General features: G+C 40.3%; 1 protein-coding gene across 2 annotated transcripts in view; it reads right to left on the reverse strand.

Moving 5' to 3' along the window:
• The window catches only part of VIRMA (vir like m6A methyltransferase associated), a 67,316-nt gene that overhangs the window by 29,231 nt on the left and 16,967 nt on the right, over positions 1-21,118 (reverse strand). Inside the window, exons 5-11 of one of the 2 annotated variants that reach the window (XM_030937657.1) lie at positions 19,523-19,691; positions 18,746-18,748; positions 15,226-15,348; positions 12,899-13,171; positions 10,042-11,182; positions 2,054-2,545; positions 865-1,019 (exon numbers count right to left, since the gene is read on the reverse strand). In XM_030937657.1, coding sequence (XP_030793517.1) covers positions 865-1,019; positions 2,054-2,545; positions 10,042-11,182; positions 12,899-13,171; positions 15,226-15,348; positions 18,746-18,748; positions 19,523-19,691 — 2,356 coding nt within the window. The remainder of the gene's footprint in view (positions 1-864; positions 1,020-2,053; positions 2,546-10,041; positions 11,183-12,898; positions 13,172-15,225; positions 15,349-18,745; positions 18,749-19,522; positions 19,692-21,118) is intronic. The other variant, XM_010358614.2, reaches the window with a different exon arrangement.

Raw genomic sequence — 21,118 nt, forward strand, 5'->3', positions numbered from 1 at the left:
ATGAGGAACCAAAATAAAATAATTTAAAACTTGTAATTAGGTGTATTAAACTTTTCAAGGCTGCCCACATAAGGTTTCCCATAAATGTCATTCAATATACATTTATATACTTAAAAAAATAATAGTCATATTTACTATTCTTTACTTCTGAGGATAGCACAAATGTGTTACTCCACAATTAGATTTCTAAGTTGCAGTTTGTGTTTTATGTAGAAATACATACACAGCAAAACACACAGAGGAAAACTATACCCAAAAACTGAACTTTTGAGTCTTTTTTTTTTTTTTTTTTTTGAGATGGAGTCTTGCTCTGTTTCCCAGGTTGGAGTGCAGTGGTGCGATCTCGGTTCACCGCAACCTCCGCCTCCCGGGTTCAAGCAATTCTCTTGCCTCAGCCTCCCGAGTAGCTGGAACCACAGGCGTGTGCCACCACGCCCAGCTAATTTTTGTATTCTTAGTAGAGATGGGGTTTCACCATGTTGGCCACACTGGTCTTGAACTTCTGACCTCAGGTGATCCACCTGCCTTGGCCTCCCAAAGTCCTGGGATTACAGGCATGAGCCACCATACCTGGCCTTGAGTTTGTCTTTAAACTACCTCTTCCATTTTGATTAGAAATTTCAACAAACCACCAATTTTCATGACTTTCCAGAAAAGGTAGTTGTAAAAACTACTTTGTTTATATACTAAAACATTTCATCAACCTTTAGTTTTTAAAAACTATCTTCATAAAAAGTAATTTCAGGAAGTTAAAAACAGTATTACTATGTATATTATCAAAACATGATGAAGGACTAATTACAGATATTCAAAGGTTTGTTCCTTCACATATTACAAATGCTTAAAATAACTTAGATACCATACCTTGCAATTTAGCATTATTTTCATCTGCTTTACAAAGCTTCAAGAGAGATGCTGCATGTTGTTCTAGCATTTGAACATCACTGGAAGACTGAACCACCACCAAAATAAGTATACATGCATAATTATAAGCTACTGACTTCTTAGATTTGGAATCACTGAAACAAAATAAGGTTTTTAAGTTTTGGATACAAAAACAATTTTTTAGGAACAATTTTTAAAATATTTTCTTCTACTTCACTTTAAAGAGATCAAGGAAATTTACAATAAAACATGACTGTCTGAAGACAAGAAATCAGATTTTACAGTTCATATCCAATGCACCTGAAACCATTACTTAAAAGTATATAAAAAAGCATACATATCACTATGGAAAGTAAAATTCTATTAAGAAATAAGATCAAAAAACAATGAAATATTAACAAGTATACTTCATTAGCAATGAAAGATTAGGAAGTATACTTCATTAGTCTCCTTCAAAATATTTGTCCAATCTGGATAAATAGGAAGGAGTATGATTACCTGCCTTCAATACTCAGTATTCCACTATAAACCCGTTAAGATATAGCTAGGCATGGAAGTCATTGCTGTTTGCTTTTTGTAAGCACCCCACAAAAGATCCGTCACTCAAGGAATTATATACCAAGTCCTCACCGTGAGGGCAGTTATCTGGATGCCATTTGCCTTGTGTGACATGAACCAGAAATAAGGCACGTCTCTCTTCTCATACACTAAAACCCTCTGCCCTACCAAGAAGGCTCTTCAAACCATTATAATTCTCAATTTACCCACCTAGTCAAAGCAATTCTGAATCCAGAGCATGGTTTAGAATGCAAGGGCAGGAGCCAGCAAGAGAGTGTAAGAGGAATAAAAGGAATATATACCTTAAGGTACATATTCCTGTGCCTTAGAATTCCCCTCTACATAAAACAGCAGAGGGTACTACAGTTGCAATCTTTAACACCATGGGTTAACTGAAGGAAGGTGCTAAAGAGTCCATTGTATTACTTTATAGCCACATCTTATATTTTAGAGATTTCTGTCACTCTAACCTTTAATTAACAAGTTATGTGTTACATCAGAACTATAGTTTTTTCCCTCTCAAAACAACACTTTCTTTTAAGAAACTAGACCATTAGTTAATCTGATTTTCTAACATCACAGAAAATTTAAGGAGTAAGTAGGAAATTACCCTAAGGCTTCTTTGGAATAGTACTCCATTAGAGTAATAAGACTTTGGAGATTTTTCTCCAGACTAAAAACATGGCCAACAGCTGATCTTCCTACAGGATTAAAAGTAATCAAATAAAGATTGTGCAGGGTTCCCAAGAGATCTGAATGGTCAGTTTCTTCACTGGCTGTACAACGCTGAAAATGGCTGAACAGTTCTGTAATACATTGCAATGTCTGTGTTGAGTCCTGTAGCCACAAGGCAAATGCATCATCAATAACACCATCAGATTGGAGACCTTCCTCCTCATCTTGATCATAAAGGTGACACAGAGCTCGGATCAATAAATTTGTTGCTTCATATTCCGACATAAAAAAAAGAAGACCCTTCTGTGACTGTGCAAGAAACTTCAAAACATCTTTTGTGGCTTGCAGCACACCAGGGTGAGCACTTGTTACTGGAATTGACAGAAGCAAGGTAGCCAACTCCAAGAAGTGATGACTGTGAAGATATCTGTGGAAGAGTTAATTGATATATGTCAAGTCAGTGCAAAGCACTCTTCATTTACTCTATATTCAGACAAGACACCGATAAAAAATTTTAATGACCATAATCCTTATCCTTAGTAATACACTGCTTTAACTGAAAACATAATGTGACTGGCAAGTCTTCTCTAGATGAGGCCAAACAAAAGTGAATGTTCTGTGAGGCTTTGTCCTAGTTAGCACTCAACAGACATTAAATAAATAATTATTGACAAGTTTTTCCTTTAAATTTGGGGACTTCTTTCCAGGATACTTATCAAATGCTCCTTTTTCACCATGGTCCCACTTTATTCATGGCATATCGGTATATGCAAATTCGTGCATCTAGGAAAAATACACTATATACACAGTCAGCACTCCGCATTTGCATTTGTGGATTAAGCCAACTGCAAACTGAAAATATTTTTTAAAAGTGCATCTGGCGCCAGGTGCAGCTGCTCACACTTACAATCCCAAGCAGCTGAAGCAAGCAGATCACTTGAGGCCAGGAGCTCAAGACCAGCCTGGGCAACATGGCAAAACCCTGTCTTTACAAAAAATAGAAAAATTAGCCAGGCGTGGTGGCACATTTCTGTAGTCTCAGCTACTGGGGAGGCTGAGCCCAGGGAGGTAAATACTGCAGTGAGCCATGACTGATTCACTGCACTCCAGCCTGAGTGAGACCCTGCCTCAAAAAAAAAAAGTCTGGGCTGGCTGTGGTGTAGCCTGTGGTGGATGGCTGTGGTGCAGCCATCTCAGAATGCCTGTAATCCCAGCATTCTGAGAGGCCAAGGCTAGAGGATCACTTGAGCCCAGTAATTTCACACCAGCCTGAGCAACATAATGAGACCCTGTCTCTACAAAAAAATTTTAATTAGTTGGCCGTGGCGGCCCATGCCTGTAGTCCCAGCTACTTGGGAGGCTGAGGTGGGAGGATTGCTTAAGCCCAGGAGGTTGAGACTGCAGAAAGCCAAGACCATGCCATTGCACTCCAGCCTGGGCTAGGTGAAAGAGCAAGACTCGAAAAGAAAAAAATATATCAGTACTGACTGTGTACAGACTTTTCTCTTACATCATTCCCTACACAACAGTAGTATAACAACCATTTACAGAGCATTTATATTGTACTATGTATTATAAGTAACCTAGACATGACTTCAAGTATACAAGAGGATATGCATAGGTTATATGCAAATACTACAACATTTTATATTTTATATCAGAGACTGGAGCATCCTTGGATTTTGGTATCCAAGGGAGGTCTGAGAATAATTTCACAGACAGTGAGGGATGACTATACTATAGAAAAATATAGTATATTCAGATTTACTACAGTAGATCTGAATTAGTATCTCCAGGGAAAAAACTTTCAAATTATCAATTTTTAACATTTAAGTAGTTAGTATTACCACACATAGCACTCTTTTATCAAATCTAAGAATTATTCTTTAGCATCCATAGTCTTAAGGGGAAAAGACTGAATTTACTCAACACTTCAAAATAGACACAAATGCTACTGACAACTTCTTTGGGCATCCTTATCTGTATGGATTTTCTTCCTTGTCTATAGGCCATGCCAGACGTAAACTCTTTAATTTTTTTATGAGACGAGATCTAGCTATGTTGCCCAGGCTGGACTCAAACTCCTGGCCTTAAGTGATTCTCTGGACTCAAGTGATCCTTTTGCCTCATCCTCCCTAAACTCTTTTCCAAATTTGATCTCTCTTTTCTTTTTAATTTTTTGGTTCTGAAGTACATGTGCAGAATGTGCAGGCTTGTTACACAGGTAAACATGTGCCATGGTGGTGTGCTGCACCTATCAACCCATCACTTAGGTATGAAGCCCAGCATGTATTAGCTACTTTTCCTGATGCTCTCCCCCAACCACCTGTTCCCCCTTAACAGAGCCCAGTGTGTGTTGCTGCCCTCTCTGTGTCCATGTGTTCTCACTGTTCAACTCCCACTTATAAGTAAGAACATGAAGTATTTGGTTTTCTGTTCCTGCATTAGTTTGCTGAAGATAATGGCTTCCAAATTAATCTATGTCTCTGCAAAGGACATGATCTCATTCCTCAACTTTTAAAAAATGAAACTTAACCAGATTTTAAAGAAAAAAGAACCAAAACATTGTATTTTTTCAAATACTCAAAAATGGGTTAAAAATCTGTCAAAACATCTCTTGACTACAAGATAGAACCAGCTTAATGAAAACTTAATTTTTAATTAGTAAGATATCATTTTTTCTGAATGTTAAAAAGAATAAAAATTATTTATAATTCTGACTCATTCTCTTCCATTTTAGTCACTGCAAATGGCAACACAATAGCTTTCATAAACCCTTGTCAAAATACAACTAAAAAGTAAATGACAGGCCAGAACTTAATTTTCTCAAAAGTGAAACTGCCTCTTCAGTCCTATTACTATTTAAACCCAGGCTTTTACTTCACAACAATAAATACTCACCAGTAACTGCTTACTACAAAGGCAAACAGAACCCTCAAGAAGACAAAACTCCAGAATTACTATGCTCTAAGAGCATTCTCCTTATGGACCATTCGGAGAATGGTTAAAATAGCAGGCCTCAGACTGCATATCCTTAGAGGTCTGCTTGCAAGGTTGGCCACTAGCTAACTTCTGGGAACTTAGATTTCGAGAGGGTTCCTGTGCCCCTAACTGATAAGAATAGTTCCTTGTGCCTAAATTATTTATGCAAACAATATGGTTATGCTGAACACCTGCTTTCCTTCTAGGAGTCTGGAATTCTGGTAGAAGATAGGCAGTGAGTGCCTACCTGACTATTCACAATAAAAAAATTTGCATGCCGGGGCCGGGCGCGGTGGCTCAAGCCTGTAATCCCAGCACTTTGGGAGGCCGAGACGGGCGGATCACGAGGTCAGGAGATCGAGACCATCCTGGCTAACACGGTGAAACCCCGTCTCTACTAAAAAATACAAAAAAAACTAGCCGGGCGAGGTGGTGGGCGCCTGTAGTCCCAGCTACTCCAGAGGCTGAGGCAGGAGAATAGCGTGAACCCGGGAGGCGGAGCTTGCAGTGAGCTGAGATCCGGCCACTGCACTCCAGCCTGGGCGACAGAGCGAGACTCCGTCTCAAAAAAAAAAAAAAAAAAAAAAAAAAAAAAAAAAAAAATTTGCATGCCAATTAGCTTGATATAATTATTCCACAATGTATACATGTATCAAAACATGTCATTGTTGCTATTTAAAAATAAAAAATAAAGAAGCCTGGGTGCCGAGTTTCTAAAGAGCTTCCTCAACAGGCAACACTTCACACATGTTGTCAAAACCTGTTGCTGGGAGAATTAGGTAGGCACTATGTGACTCCACTGTGAGAGGATTCTGGAAGCTTGCACCTGGTTTTCCCAGACTTCCTCCCATGTACCTTTTTCCTTTGCTGAGTATTATATGCTGAGTTTTGTGAGTCCTCCTAGAGAATCTTGGTGCTCTTGGGGACCCTGACATAGGACAATAGAGCCTCGCCAACACTTCAAAAAAAAGACCCTCCAAAGTACAATTATTTTCCCTTTCAAAATTCACTCTCCTTCCTAATTCACCAGTTTCTGTCAATAAAACCACAGCTCCAATTGCTACCCTGGCTAGAAATCTCTAGCTCCTTCTCACTTTCCTTCGCCTACTAGGTCCTGTTGCTAAGTGCCAGTACTATTATACAATACAACGGCTATTTCACAATCTCTGTCAATATAAGTACATTTGCCTTTCCATTACCTGTTAAGGGCAAAGTACTTAAAACCTAGTACCTAGAAACCTCAGCTATCTTATCTTCCTAATAACTCTAATTTCTTTTCCATTGCAATACATCTTGCAACATCTGAGAATATTACTCTGATCATATCAGATCTGCTACTCCAAAATATTCAATACCTTTCCATATTCTAAAAATAAAATTCAAATTCCTTAGCACAACGATTCTGGGCCCTTTATTTCCTCTTGTCTGATACCCAAATGTGCCTCCTCCATATGGTGGGAAAAAAAGCACTTAGTAAGTAATCACTAGCTTCTTCTCAGTGACTGAAAGCATCACCTATTCTACTAAAAATAAAGTTGTTAATAAGAAGTATCTAAATTTCTCTATAATCTCCAAGACTACAAATGTATCTATATTTGCATACTTAGAAGACTTCCTTTCTCCTGCCCAAAACCAAACTCCTACACTTGTACTCTTGTCCTCATCTCCCACCAAGCCTTGCTCCAGCAATTGTTATTGTTTACTCCTACATCATCAACATCTCCCCTCTCCACTGACTTTGTAAATGAGTCACTATTCCCAGCCTATAAATATGCTCAAGCCTCTTCTTTTTGAACCCAACATCTCCTTCTAGCTGCTGCCTTGTTTCTTTCTTTTCCTCTTAGCCGAATTTCTTGTTCTGAGACACAGTCTCACTCTGCTGCCCAAAATGGAGTGCAGTGGCACAACCACAGCTCAATGCACCCTTAACCTCTCAGGCTCAAGCAATCCTCCCATGTGAGGTCCTGAGCAGCTGGGACCACAGGCGCACGCTACCATTCCCAGTTAATTTTTTTTTTTAATTTTTTTTTTTCTGTAGAGATGAGATCTCCTTATGTTGCCTAGCCTGGCCAAATTTCTTTTTTTTGAGACAGAGTTTCACTCTTGTCGCCCAAGCAGGAGTACAGTGGCACAATCTTGGCTCACTGCAACCACTGCCTCCTGGGTTCAAGCGATTCTCCTGCCTCAGCCTCCCGAGTTAGCTGGGATTACAGGTGCGCGCCACCATGCCTGGCTAGTTTTTGTTTTCTTTTTTTGAGACAGCGTCTCACTCTGTTGCCGAGGATGGAGTGCAGTGGCCCGATCTCGGCTCACCAGAACCTCCAACCTCCCAGATTCAAAGGATTCTCCTGCCTCAGTCTCCTAAGTATCTGGGTTTACAGGCGTGTTCCACCAAGCCCGGCTAATTTGTGTGTGTGTGTCTTTTTTGTTACTTTTTTTTTTTTTGAGACAGAGTTTCACACTTGTTGCTCAGGCTGGAGTGCAATGGTGCGATCTCGGCTCACTACAACCTCTGCCTCCCAGTTTCAAGCAATTCTCTGCCTCAGCCTCCCAAGTAGTTGGGATTACACCCATGAGCCACCATGCCCCACTAATTTTGTATCTTTAGTAGAGATGGTGTTTCTCCATGCTGGTCAGGCTGGTCTTGAACTCTCAACCTCAGGTGATCCACCTGCCTCGGCCTCCCAAAGTGCTGGGATTACAGGCGTGAGCCACCGTGCCCGCCCTTTTTTTGTTGTTGTTTTTTTTTTTTTTTTTTTTTGAGACAGAGTCTCACTCTGTAGACTAGGCTGGAGTGCAGTGGCCAGATCTTGGCTCACCACATGCTCTAACCTCCAGGTTCAAATGATTCTCCTGCCTCAGCCTCCCGGGTAACTGGGATTATAAGCACCCACCACCACACCCGGCTAATGATTGTATTTTCAGTAGAAACGGGGTTTCGCCATGTTGGCCAGGCTGGTCTTGAACTCCTGACCTTAGCTAATCTGCCTGCCTCAGCCTCCCAAAGTGCTAGGATTACAGGCATGAGCCACCACACCCAGCTCTAGTTTTTTGTTTTTAATAAAGCGGGGTTTTGCCATGTTGGCCAAGCTGGTCTCGAACTCCTGAGCTCAGGTGATCCACCCAAATTGCTTAAAACAGTGGCCTACACTGTTTCAAATCCTTATTGGCCAATGGCTTTTCATCCACACTTCCTCTCCCACTGCTACATTAAACTACTTTTGCCATAGCCCCAGTTGCAAGCTATGTTACAAAATACATGATTTCCTATCCTTATCTTCTGAACCTCTGCACAGTATCACAACAAACCATTCACTGGTTCCCAAAACTATTTGCTTCCTGGGTTTCTATTCTCTCCTACTTCTCATTTTGTCTTTCTATTCCCTCTAAGTATCCTGCCTAAATGCATACTCTGCCCACCTCTTACATATTACTGCTCCCCAACCTCCCATCACTGCCCCACTGATTTCCCAGTACACAATCTGTGAGGGTTGCCAGTATCCAGCCTCGAGTGTTCACTTTGGGCCTCTCTACCTTTCTTCCTCAGGGTTTCTCCCAAAGCCATTAAAGGGTGCTCAAACCACAAGCAAGAACAGCTCAGAAGCATAAGAGTTAAAGTTTCTTGTGGGCATCCTTGAACCAAAGGGGAGAGTTGGTAGATAAATGCCCCAGCCTGAATGTTTTAGGAGGATAAGCAGGAGATACACTTTAACCACTTCTTCGGAGGGTCCCCAGTAGGATGAGCCCCAGCTGTCCACAGCAATAATAAGCATAATAACACTTCCTTTACTGGTTTTTCTCCTCTTCTTATCTTACTCTCTTCATGCATTTCTGCTTCGTAGGATAATCTTTCAAACAAAGAACCTGCACCTAAGACTTCGACTCAAGTTATCCTTTTAGGGAACGCAAACTAAGACAAGGTCTGATAGTTTCAGCTAAAACCAGGAATTTGGATAAGTGGAGGTTTTAGAGTGGACACATATCCCATCTCCTGGTAATGCACTATGCTTCAAATCAATGAAAATATTAATCACAAAAATAAGTAATAAAATAACTCAAATGCCATTTTTCCATTTTTATGTTAGGAAATTATTTACAGGCAAATGGGAAGAAAGAAAGTCTCAAAACAAAATAAAAAATCTACTATGGATGGTGGTCCTAACAATGGCAAAACTGTATCAACAGATAACAAGAGAGGTAGATGGCAAAAACAAGTAGTAATGGAACCTTAAAGACATCTTTAACCAGGACAATAAAATTAAGTTAGTAAAATATAATTTTAGCTTACAATGTATTAAGGGTAATAAGTACAGACAAGTTCACACAGAAAAGCTCTCCTTCCTACACCATCCCTTTGTACCACCTTCCCAGAAGCAAGTCAGCAGTTTCTCATTTATTCTTGCTCATAGACATGCTTATACAAGCATCATTGTTAATTATTAAACTCTTTCACTAAGTTCCCAATTTTGCTTTAAGAACTAACACAGGCCGGGCGCAGTGGCTCACGCCTGTAATCCCAGCACTTTGGGAGGCCGAGGCAGGCGGATCACGAGGTCAGGAGATCGAGACCAGCCTGACCAATATGATGAAATCCCGTCTCTACTAAAAATACAAAAAAAAAAAAAAAAAAAAACTTAGCTGGACGTGGTGGCACACGCTGAGGCAGGCGGACCATGTCAGGAGTTTGAGACCAGCCTGACCAATATTGTGAAACCCCGTCTCCACTAAAAATACAAAAAAAAAAAAAAAAAAAAGAACACAATATAAGCTCACCCACAGTAACATACTTCTCAGTTCTACTACTGAATAACTGTTCTGAAATATCAAGTATCCTTACACATAAATAAGTTACCTACAATCAGATAAACAACAAAATCAACCACATACAATTGTCTCCAATGATTTGTGACATTTATTTCCCAAAAGACAAACATGTCTTACCTAAAGAGAATAGGGTATGGATCATCCCTCTCTGGAGGTCCAGTAATTCGTGCCATCGTTGGGAAAGACTTAACAGGAGGTTGGATCATTGTATGAGGGGCAGTTTCCATTAAATGAAAAACTTCTTCTAGGAGGTTAATAAGCCTTTCTATTTCCCCTTCACTTATATTTGAGGATTCCAAAAGATCCATATCCATAGAAGCTTCCACCTCATTTTCATATTCTGGGTTTGTTCTCTCAAGTCCAGCATCTGTGTCGTGATCAGGTTCACTGTGGTTAGGAACAGATGAAGTCTTCTCTGCTAAATGGTCACCAAGTCTTTTAATCTCTGACAAGATTTCATAGAAATGGCATTTTTGGAGAATAGCTGAACCAGCAGTAACAACCCTCACAGTCTGATCTAAAAGTATGAGTTCCAGAAGTTTTTGATAACCACTTTTTTCATTTTGCCTACCTCTTAAAAAAGCTTCCATTCCTTCTGTCATACTAATGACACTGTCCAAAGCTTTAAAAGCATTTAACTTAAGAGAAGATGATACATGATCAGCAAAAAGAAGCTCAAATAATCCATTGATCACTCCTGCTTGTAGCAGTTCCGTAACTCCTTGAGCCCCACATTCTGCTAGTGAGGTCACTAATTTGGTCCCAGCTTTGAGCTGTCGAACATTTAAGGCAATAGGTTGGCGAAGCGCTACTTGTAAATTTAAAGCTTGCATGGTCCAGTCTACCAACTGGCCAAGGGAGTCTTGTTTTGTGTTTTTCAATTGCAAATAGCTTAACCCTTTTATTATTAAACTTGGAATTTCTTCTAAAGCTGTTACCCATTTTGCACCTCTGTCTTCTCTATACAAATCTAAGAGTTCTGCTAATTTCACTGAGGCTTCGATTGCCCCTGAATTTTCTTTATCTGGACCTTGATCCTTCATTCTACTGATTTCAATTTCAAAAGTAGTCTTATATGGACAACTGAAGTATAAGAGTGGTACAAGCTCCCTGTCATATGGATCATATGTCATAGGAGGAACTGAAGCTAAGTCTTCAGCAGTGTATTCAACATCAAAGTTTGGATACTTAAACGTTTCACGTTCCAAGTCAGCAATTCCATCTTCATCACTGGAAATTTGTTCATAACCATCATCCCCTGAAAATTAGTATGAATAATATTTAAGTATTACATCATCTTTGTCTAATGCATAAATTCTGATTGATCAAAAAATAGTTTTAATAAAACATTAAAAATGATTTCCTCAACAAAACCAACTTCTGCCCCAACATCTTATCCACAATTTTATAACATTTTATAATTTCTAATAGAATAATTATGAACAAAGTTCCTTTTTTCCTGAAAGGGGTGAGACCTGAAAACTGAACAAACATTTTAAGCAAATTCCTCTGTATCTGTTCAGTTTTACAACTAACTCTGTAACAGATACTTTTTCCTCACAGAAATAAAATTAGAAATGCCTCAAAGTAACAAAAATATCTCAGGAGGAAAGAAATTATGCTTGTCCTCTTGAGAGATTATTTTTAAGATGAAAAAAAAAACTGGTTATATTAAAGTTAAATAAGAACTAATATCATAAGGTTAAACCAAATATTTTCAGCAAAACCATTGTAGATTCTTTTTATAACATTAATTTCACATTCCTGAATTTTTATTTCTCTGCATTTACCTATCACACAGTTTTGTAGATCTCCATTATATTTTGATGGAAAATTTGTTAATTTAAAATATGGCTGGGCACAGTGGCTCATGCCTGTAATCCCAGCACTTTGGGAGGCCAAGGCGGGCAGATCACTTGAGGTCAGGAGTCCGAGACCAGCCTAGCCAACATGGTGAAACCCCAGTCTCTACTAAAAATACAAAAATTACCCGAGCATAGTGGCGGGCGCCTGTAAGCCCAGCTACTCGGAAGGCTGAGGGAGGAATCACTTGAACCCTGAAGGTAAAGGCTGCAGTGAACCAAGATCGCACCACTGTGCTCCAGTCTGGGTCTGACGGAATGAGATTCTATCTCAAAAAAAAAAAAAAAAGAAAAAAGAAAGAAAACTGCCTGCCTAAAATTTAACTCTTTTGCCAAATACAGTATATCTAAAAAGAATTATTTGATAATCTGGGAATGGGAAAAGCCAAAAAAAAAAAAAAAGTATCACATGATAATCTAGTTGTTACTTTGTAAAAGAGCCCCTGTGATTCTCAAATGACACTCATTTTCACTATCTGCAGAAAAAAGCCAAGGCAGATTATCTGTTATTTTGCATAAATGCTTTAACATTACATGCCATTTCTTGGGCAAATTAGGAGCCAATTAGCTTGAATATCTTTCACTTTTTGCTTTCAAAGGAAAAATAAAGCCTAATTAAAGGACTGTATCATACTGCCACATGTACTTGTGCAATTGAGATTTTTCCCTTGAATTGTTAAAAAGATTGTAGCATTTGCTAAAATATCTAAGTGGCAGACATCTTTAGGAATTCCACCTAGCTTTACCACTCCTTACTCTGAAAACAGCCACCAAATCCCTAACCAACATGTATTTGCTACATGACCCTGTTTTCCTGGCAAAAGCTGATGCTGTCAAGGGGAAACTCATATTGTAGCAAGTCAAACAGAAAACTGAGATACAGTCAGGCAGTTTAGGCTGGTTGGTTAAACAGGGGAGATTAAAGTAAACACAGAAAGCAGAGGAGAGACGGAAATCTCATTTCTAGTCATGCCTTGAGGCCTAGCTACATTCTGACCCGTGGGTTTCTTGGAACCCATTTATCTTTGCTAGAAATTCTTTTGCATTTTTCAAAGCTGCATCGAGTTAGTTTCTAGTATGTAGACCCCAAAGTCCTAGCTAACATAACCCACCTTCACCTTCTTCATCCTCTTCACCTTCTTCCTCTTCATCTTCCTCTTCCTCCTCAGGGATACTGTCTACTGTATGTCGATCATCCTCATCCTCATCCTCTTCTTCCTCTACATCCACATCATCTTCATCATCTTCTCCTTCTTCTTGTTGTTCCTCTTCTACTTCTCCTTCATCAGAATATTGCCCTTCCTGGGGAACAGAATTCCGATCAGGAGAAATGGGCTCAAAATAATCTTCTCTATGAGGAGCATCCTCTTCCTTGTCACCAGACACTGAAAAATTGAGATTTAAGGAACAGATTTTTTTTATTATTATACTTTAAGTTCTAGAGTACATGTGCACAACGTGCAGGTTTGTTACATATGTATACATGTGCCATGCTGGTGTGCTGCACCCATTAACTTGTCATTTACATTAGGTATATCTCCTAATGCTATCCTTCCCCGCTCTCCCCACCCCACAACAGGCCCCGGTGTATGATGTTCCCCTTCCTGTGTCCAAATGTTCTCACTGTTCAATTCCCACCTATGAGTGAGAACATACAGTGTTTGGTTTTTTGTTTTTGCAATAGTTTGCTGAGAATGATGGTTTCCAGCTTCATCCATGTCCCTACAAAGGACATGAACTCATCCTTTTTTATGGCTGCATAGTATTCCATGGTGTATATGAAGGCACAGATTATTTTAATGGTTTAAATGACACAAGGCAGCAAGACTGGATATGGCAACTACTTAATGATATTTTGGATGATGTAGCTTACAAACACCCTTAAGAAAAAAAGAATTACTCACTGTTTAAAAAATATTGAGTATACATTGTACAACTTTTACAATGAGCAATAATAAAGTATACTGTTAAGCCATTCCTTTTGTTTTTAGCTTTTAAGTAGCTATACAGATTTTTATCTTTTCCAATACATACTACTTATTTTTATTTTATTTTATTGAGACAGAGTCTCACTCTGTCAGCTAGGCTGGACTGTAGTGGCATGACCTCAGCTCACTGCAACCTCTGCCTCCTGGGCTCAAGCAATTCTCCTGCCTCAGTCTCCCGAGTAGCTGGGATTACAGGTGTGTCCCACTACACCTGGTTAATTTTTGTATTTTTAATAGAGACGGGGTTTCACCATGTTGGCCAGGCTGGTCTTGAACTCCTGACCTCAAGTAATCCACCCATCTCGGCCTCCCAAAGTGCTGGGATTACAGGTGTGAGCCACCACGTCCGGCCTATTTTTATTTTATTTTACTTTTATTTTTAATAGAGACAGGGTCTTCCTATGTTACCCAGGCTGGTCTCACACTCCTGGGCCAAAGAGGTCCTCCTGCCTCAGCCTTCCAAAGTGCTAGGATTACAGGCATGAGCCACCACACCCAGCCCACTACTACTGATTTTTAACTGGTACTCTTTTGTACATGTCACTACAGCAGAGTAGTGAGGTGGGAGCACTTCTTGAACCCAGGAAGTCAAGGCTGGAGTGAGCTGGGATGGCACCACTGCACTCTAGCCTGGGTCACAGAGCAAAAACCTGTCTCAAAAAAAAAAAAAAAGAAAAAAGAAAAAGAAAAACACAAGGAAATACTGCACAGCATGGGGAGAGACTGCATCAAGATTTGATTACTAGCACCTAATTTCTTTTCTTTAATCAAAAAGCACTATTAGCCAGGCACAGTGGCTTATGCCTATAATCCTAACACCTTGTGAAGCTAAGACAGATGGATCACTTTAGCTCAGGAGTTCCAGCCTGGGCAAAACAGTGAGACCCCATCTCTACAGATATTTTAAAAACTAGCAAGGCGTGGTGATGCACACCTGTAGTCCCAGCTACTTAGGAGGCTAAGGTGAGAGGATCACTTAAGCCCAGGGGGCCAAGACTGCAGTGAGTCACGAACACTGCAAGGCTGCAGTGAGCCACTGTACTCCAGCCTGGGCGACAGAGTGAAACCATCTCAAAACAAAAACAAAAAAGTACTATTAACGCCGGGCGTGGTGGCTCAGGCCTGTAATCCCAGCACTTTGGGAGGCCGAGACAGGCGGATCACGAGGTCAGGAGCTCAAGACCATCCTGGCTAACACGGTGAAACCCCGTCTCTACTAAAAATACAAAAAACTAGTCGGGCGAGGTGGCAGGCTCCTGTAGTCCCAGCTACTCGGGAGGCTGAGGCAGGAGAATGGCCTAAACCCGGGAGGCGGAGCTTGCAGTGAGCTGAGATCCGGCCACTGCACTCCAGCCCGGGCGACAGAGCAAGACTCTGTCTCAAAAAAAAAAAACAAAAACAAAATGTACTATTAACTGGGGGGAAAACCTTAGCACTGGTTTTATTTATACCTGGCAGAGGCACAGGATCATCTTCATCATCATCAGGTGGTGGGGGTCCTGGAGGAGTTCTTGGTCCCCTTGGCTGCGGTCTTGGAGGGCTTCCATTAAACTGATCTTCTTTCTCCCCATCAGCTAGTGTTTTATGGGAGACAGAAAAAGAACTTTCAAATTACAGATGGCCCCCAAACAACATGGCTTTGAACTGTGTTTCAAATCAGTTACATGTGATTTTTTTTAAAGCAAACAGAGATCTAAAATACGGTATTTGAGGATGCAAAATCTGCATATATATATAAAGAGCTGACTTTCTGTATATGCAGGTTTCTCAGGGCCAATTTCAGGACTTGAGTATGCACAGATTTGGGTATACACAGACAGTCCTAGAACAAATCGATCCCCAAGTAGAACAAAGATAATCATGTCAAACTATAAGGAAATGAATGGGTGAAAAAATACCTTTCATCACTTGAGATTTTCATCTTCAGAATTAACTGATAATAAACTTTTTCTTCCTGGTGTCTTAGAAATTTTGCTAATTAATCTATATTAATAACATTAGAATTTCTGACTTACCACATACTGAAAAAATACTTTTCATCATTTGAGACTTCTATCTTAAGAATTAACTGATGATAAACTCTTCCTTCCTGGCATCTTAACAGAAATTTTGCTAATTAATCTATACTGGTAACATTAGAATTTCTGACTTCTCACATACCAAAATATAATGTATACACTCTTAGGCTTGGGCATAATCCCAGAGAATGAAGATTTTATTTTCATGCAAAAAAATATGGGAATGTTCAGCTTTATTTGTGATAGCCAAAAAATAGAGACTACCCAAATGTCCTTCAACAGGTGAGCAGTTAAATAAATTTCGGTACATCTATACTTTGTAATACCACTCAGCAATAAAAAAGAACAAACTACTCATATATAATAAGTTGAACTTCAATGAAATTATGCTGAATGAAAAAAGTCAGTCTCACAAAGATACTGCACGATTCCATTGATGTAACATGTGTAAAATAATATAACTATAGAGATGGTGAACAGACTAGTGGCTGCCAAAGGCTAGAGATGGGTGGGATGAATATGGCTATAATGGGGTAATAGGGAATCCTGGGGCAATGGTGTAGTGAAGTTTGGGGTTTTCTTTGTTTTTTTGTTTTGTTTTGTTTTGAGATGGAGTCTTGCTCTGTTGCCCAGGCTGGAGTGCAATGGCACGATCTCGGCTCACTGCAGCCTCCACCACCAGGGTTCAAGTGATTCTCCTGCCTTAGCCTCCCAAGTAGCTGGGACTACAGGCATGCACCACCATGCCCAGCAAATTTTTGTATTTTTAGCAGAGATGGGGTTTCACCATGTTGGCCAGGCTGGTCTCAAACTCCTGACCTCAAGCGATCCGCCCTCCTCAGCCTCCCAAAGTGCTGGGATTACAAGCGTGAGCCACGGCACCCAGCCCAGTTAAGTATTTTGATCATGGTGTTGGTTATGCAAGGCTGTACACATGACGTAAAAATGCAGAGTTACACGTACACAAACAAGTGCATGTCTAACTACTGAAATCTGAAAAAGCTCCACAGATTGCACCAACACCAGTTTTCTGGTTTTGATATTATACTATATTTATAAAAGATGTTATCACTGGGGGAGGTTAAAAAGTGCACAGGACTTCCCTGTATATTTCTTTGCAACCTCCTGTCAATCTATAATTATCTCAAAGCAAAAAGTTAAGGGGCCAGGTGTGGTTGCTCACACCTATCAACCCAGCACTTTGAAGGGCTGCGTTGGGAGGATCACTCGAGGCTAGGAGTTTGAGACCAACTTGGGCAACATAGTGAGACCCGATCTCTACAAAAAAATGAATTGGGGCGGAGGGTGGCACACGTCTATAGTCCTAGCTACTCCACAGGGTGGGGTGGAAGGACTGCTTGAGTCCAAGATTACAAGGTTATATTGAGCTATGATCAGGCCACTGCACTCCAGCCTGGAAGACAGAACAAAATCCTGTCTCTAAAAACAAAAAAACTAAATTAAAAAAAAATTTTAAATAAAAAGTTAAAAACACTTGTATATATGTACTTAAGTGTCAATTTTAAAACAAATCAGTAAATTGAGCAATTTTTAGAGTAACCACTACGTGTGATAAGACTGAAAACACAAATATATGTAAAACATACATTCTATCCACAAGGAGCTCACGGTTTGGTAAAAAAAAAAAACAAGCACAGAAAAATGAAGGACTAAAAGAAAGAAAACTGAAAGAGTAGCTATGCTTAGCAGGTAAGATATAAGAAAAGTACAGTGTATGACCACCATCAGAAAAAAAAAGAGCTCACACCACATTACTGTATCAGGATTCAGAGAAACAAAGGTCATTTATAGTCACAAAAATGCTAATTATAAAGCAAAATATTATTCCTTAGTGACTTTAATTACAATTTCAAAATGCATTCTTTTTTTTTTTTTTTTTTTTTTTGAGACGGAGTCTTGCTCTGCCACCCAGGCTGGAGTGCAGTGGCCGGATCTCAGCTCACTGCAAGCTCCGCCTCCCGGGTTCACGCCATTCTCCTGTCTCAGCCTCCCGAGTAGCTGGGACTACAGGCGCCCGCCTCGTCGCCCGGCTAGTTTTTTTTGTATTTTTTAGTAGAGACGGGGTTTCACCGTATTAGCCAGGATGGTCTCGATCTCCTGACCTCGTGATCTGCCCGTCTCGGCCTCCCAAAGTGCTGGGATTACAGGCTTGAGCCACCGCGCCCGGCCCCAAAATGCATTCTTGAAACTCCTTTTATTTATTCATTTTGTGTGTGGGTTTTGGTTTTTGTTTTTGAGACAGGGTTTTGCTCTGTTGCCTAGGCTGGAGTACAGTGGCACAATCATGACTCATTGCAGCCTCAACTTCCCAGGCTCAAGGAATCCTCCCACCTCGGCCTCCAGAGTAGCTGGACCACAGGCACATGCCATCATGCCCAGCTAATTCTTTCTTTTGTTTTTTTTGACAGGGGCAGGTTCTCCCTATGTTGCCCAGGCTGGTCTCACACTCCTGTGTTCAAGCAATCCTCCCATCTCAGCCTCCCAAAGTGTGAAGATTACAAGCATAAGTCACCATGCCCAGCCTATTTATTTATTTCTACAGATGGGAGTCTCACTATGTTGCCCAGAATGGACTCGAACTCCTGGGCTCAATCAATCCTTTTGCCTCTTGAGTAGCTGGGACCACAGATGCATATACCACAGATGCATACCACTTTTGCCTCTTGAGTAGCTGGGACCACAGATGCATACCACTGCAGCTGGCTATGAATCTCACTGTGTCAACTTCTTTTTTTTTTAACAGACATAGGGTCTCGCCATGTTGGCCAGGCTGGTCTTGAATTCCTGACCCCAAGCAATCCTCCCACTTCAGCCTCCCAAAGTGCTAGGATTACAGCCATGAGCCACTGCACCCAGCCTTGTGGTCAACTTCTTACAGTGATTAACACTGGAGTGAGAAGAGATTCTAAGAAACATGAGTCCAGCTGCCTACCTTCTGAAAGAAAGCCACTGAAGTTCTTATTCTTCTTGTTTCCAGTTAATGAGCAAAAGGTTCTCAAAAGTGGAAGAAATCTACATTAGTTAAGATGTATATACCTAATCAAATTTTATATGCACTCTTGAAAAAAAAAAAGTCATTTATATAAGTACTCCGGGAATACACAAACTCCCTGCCTATTTTTCAATTCATTTACAAATAATTTTAATAGTAAACCATGAATAGTCACTGGATTGCACTGTCATTAAGATATTTTAAATGGGAAAAAATTCCCTTGGATCAGTTTTAAAAGCTCTCTAGGAAAACAGAGGAAGAAAATAAAATGCCACCACTTCAACATAAAAAGAAACTCTTATAGACAAGAATGGGAGACTAACAGATAGCTATCTTGTCAAGTCTTAAGCAAGCTTTAAAAGGTGAAAGAGGTGTGCTTGCTCACTCTCTTCCACCAATCCCTCACTTTCCCTCCTTCTCTCTCCCCCCCTTCTCTCTCTTGCCTCCTCTTCTTTCCTTCTCTTCCTCCTATCACCCACTCTTCCTCCCTCTCTCCCCCTCTGCCCCTCTGCTTCTCCCTCTCACCTCCTCTCTCCCTCTCTCCCCACTCTCCCCCTCTCTCCACTCTCCCCCTCTCCCCACTCTCCCCCTCTCTTCTTCCTCTCTCCCTCTCAAAAAATAAAACAAGAACAAAAGGTAGAAAAGCACTCTTCAAATCATTTTTTTTTACACCACGGATATAAGTTTCACTTGCAAAAGCAAATTTGAAATTCTCACCATGTTTTGGATTCCTTTTCAAACTTGGTTGTGGCTGGGGAGGTGGTGGAGGTGGAGGTGGTGGTGGTGGAGAGTCTCTGTCATGGCTTATCACTCTATCCACTGATCCATATATTGCCAGTGTCAGACAGTTATACCAGCCTCTTAGCACTAGACCATCAGTATTCACCTGATTTTTAGGGAGGGAAAAAAAAATCTTTCAAAGTCATGTTTTAAAATGCTAGAAGTTAGCTGATATCAAATTAGATTGTGGTTCAACTAAAGTCTTTAAAAGTATGCTGAAAATGCAAAGTCAACACAAAGTGAAATTCACCCAGGCACAGCTTTTAATGTGGCTCTCCAGAGTTACCATAACTACACCTGCACCTGTCCTAAGATTGTATCTCCCAGTCCTATGCTTTATGTCAACCTTGTTCAAAAGTATAATCAGACTCCAATCCAGGAGAAAAGAAAAAAGAATAAAATTAAGTAGGAGTTATTGCTAATTAATAAATTAAACCCCAATAGGTACAGGGGTGGTAGAAGGGACCAAAAGCACAAATGATGCTCAGTCTCAAGAATGATAAAGTCCACAAAACTGCATAGCATTCTTCTCACAAGCCAAATTCATACATGCAGGTATATTTTATGTACCCACATTGTACGTTAAAAAGTAAGTGAACTGGCCAGGTGCAGTGGTTCACGCCTGTAATCTCAGCACTTTGGGAGGCTGAGGTGGGTGGATCACAAGGTCAGGAGTTGAAGACCAGCCTGACCAAGATGGTGAAACCCCATCCCTACTAAAATTACAAAAATTAGCCAGGCGTGGTGGCGGGCACTTGTAATCCCAGATAATCAGGAGACTGAGGCAGAGAATTGCTTGAACCCAGAAGGTGGAGGCTGCTGTAAGCCAAGATCACACCACTGCACGCTCTAGTCTGGGTGACAGAGCAAGACTCGGTCTCAAAAAAAAAAAAAAAAAAAAAGTAAGGGAACCCAGAGGCATTATACAAATGGTTTTTGCAAAGAAACTTTCTCCTAAAAAGATTAAAGACTTTTGCCAATGCCATTAACCTTCAATATTTCCCTATAAGATAAAAATAACTTTATGATTTTTAGAGTTTACCTACATTAATAGCTAGATCTTCATAATTAAGAGAGCAGATATTGTCATTCCCTTTTAGGAAATAAGAAAACCAGAGCATGCGAAGAAGAGCCTGCAATAGAAACCAAAGGCCCTGACTTCAGAGTTCTCTTTCCACCCCAATATGTCGGGTAAAGACGAAGTTGTAAGTGTTACCGGGGCCCCTTCTGGAGGCATGATAAGGAAAAAAAGAAATTAGTATTTCTTTGTTAGACTAAACAGGGAAATTGTGGACCAGAAGAAGGGTTTGAAGACCAGCCAAGGATTGACAGACTGAACAGAAATCCCACTGGAAGGAAGATAAACAGATAACAAAGACAATTTTCAGTCTAAACAGGATACAAATGATTTAATACCCATCCCCCCCAAAACCAAACAGCAAGCTGAGTAGCACCATACCAGGTCATAATTATTTTTGCATTTCACATCTGCCACTAAATGCTTCCAGCATGGCATCAGCATATCAAGAAAAA

Source organism: Rhinopithecus roxellana, chromosome 9 (genome assembly GCF_007565055.1).
Source record: "Rhinopithecus roxellana isolate Shanxi Qingling chromosome 9, ASM756505v1, whole genome shotgun sequence".
Taxonomy (NCBI): Eukaryota; Metazoa; Chordata; class Mammalia; order Primates; family Cercopithecidae; genus Rhinopithecus; species Rhinopithecus roxellana.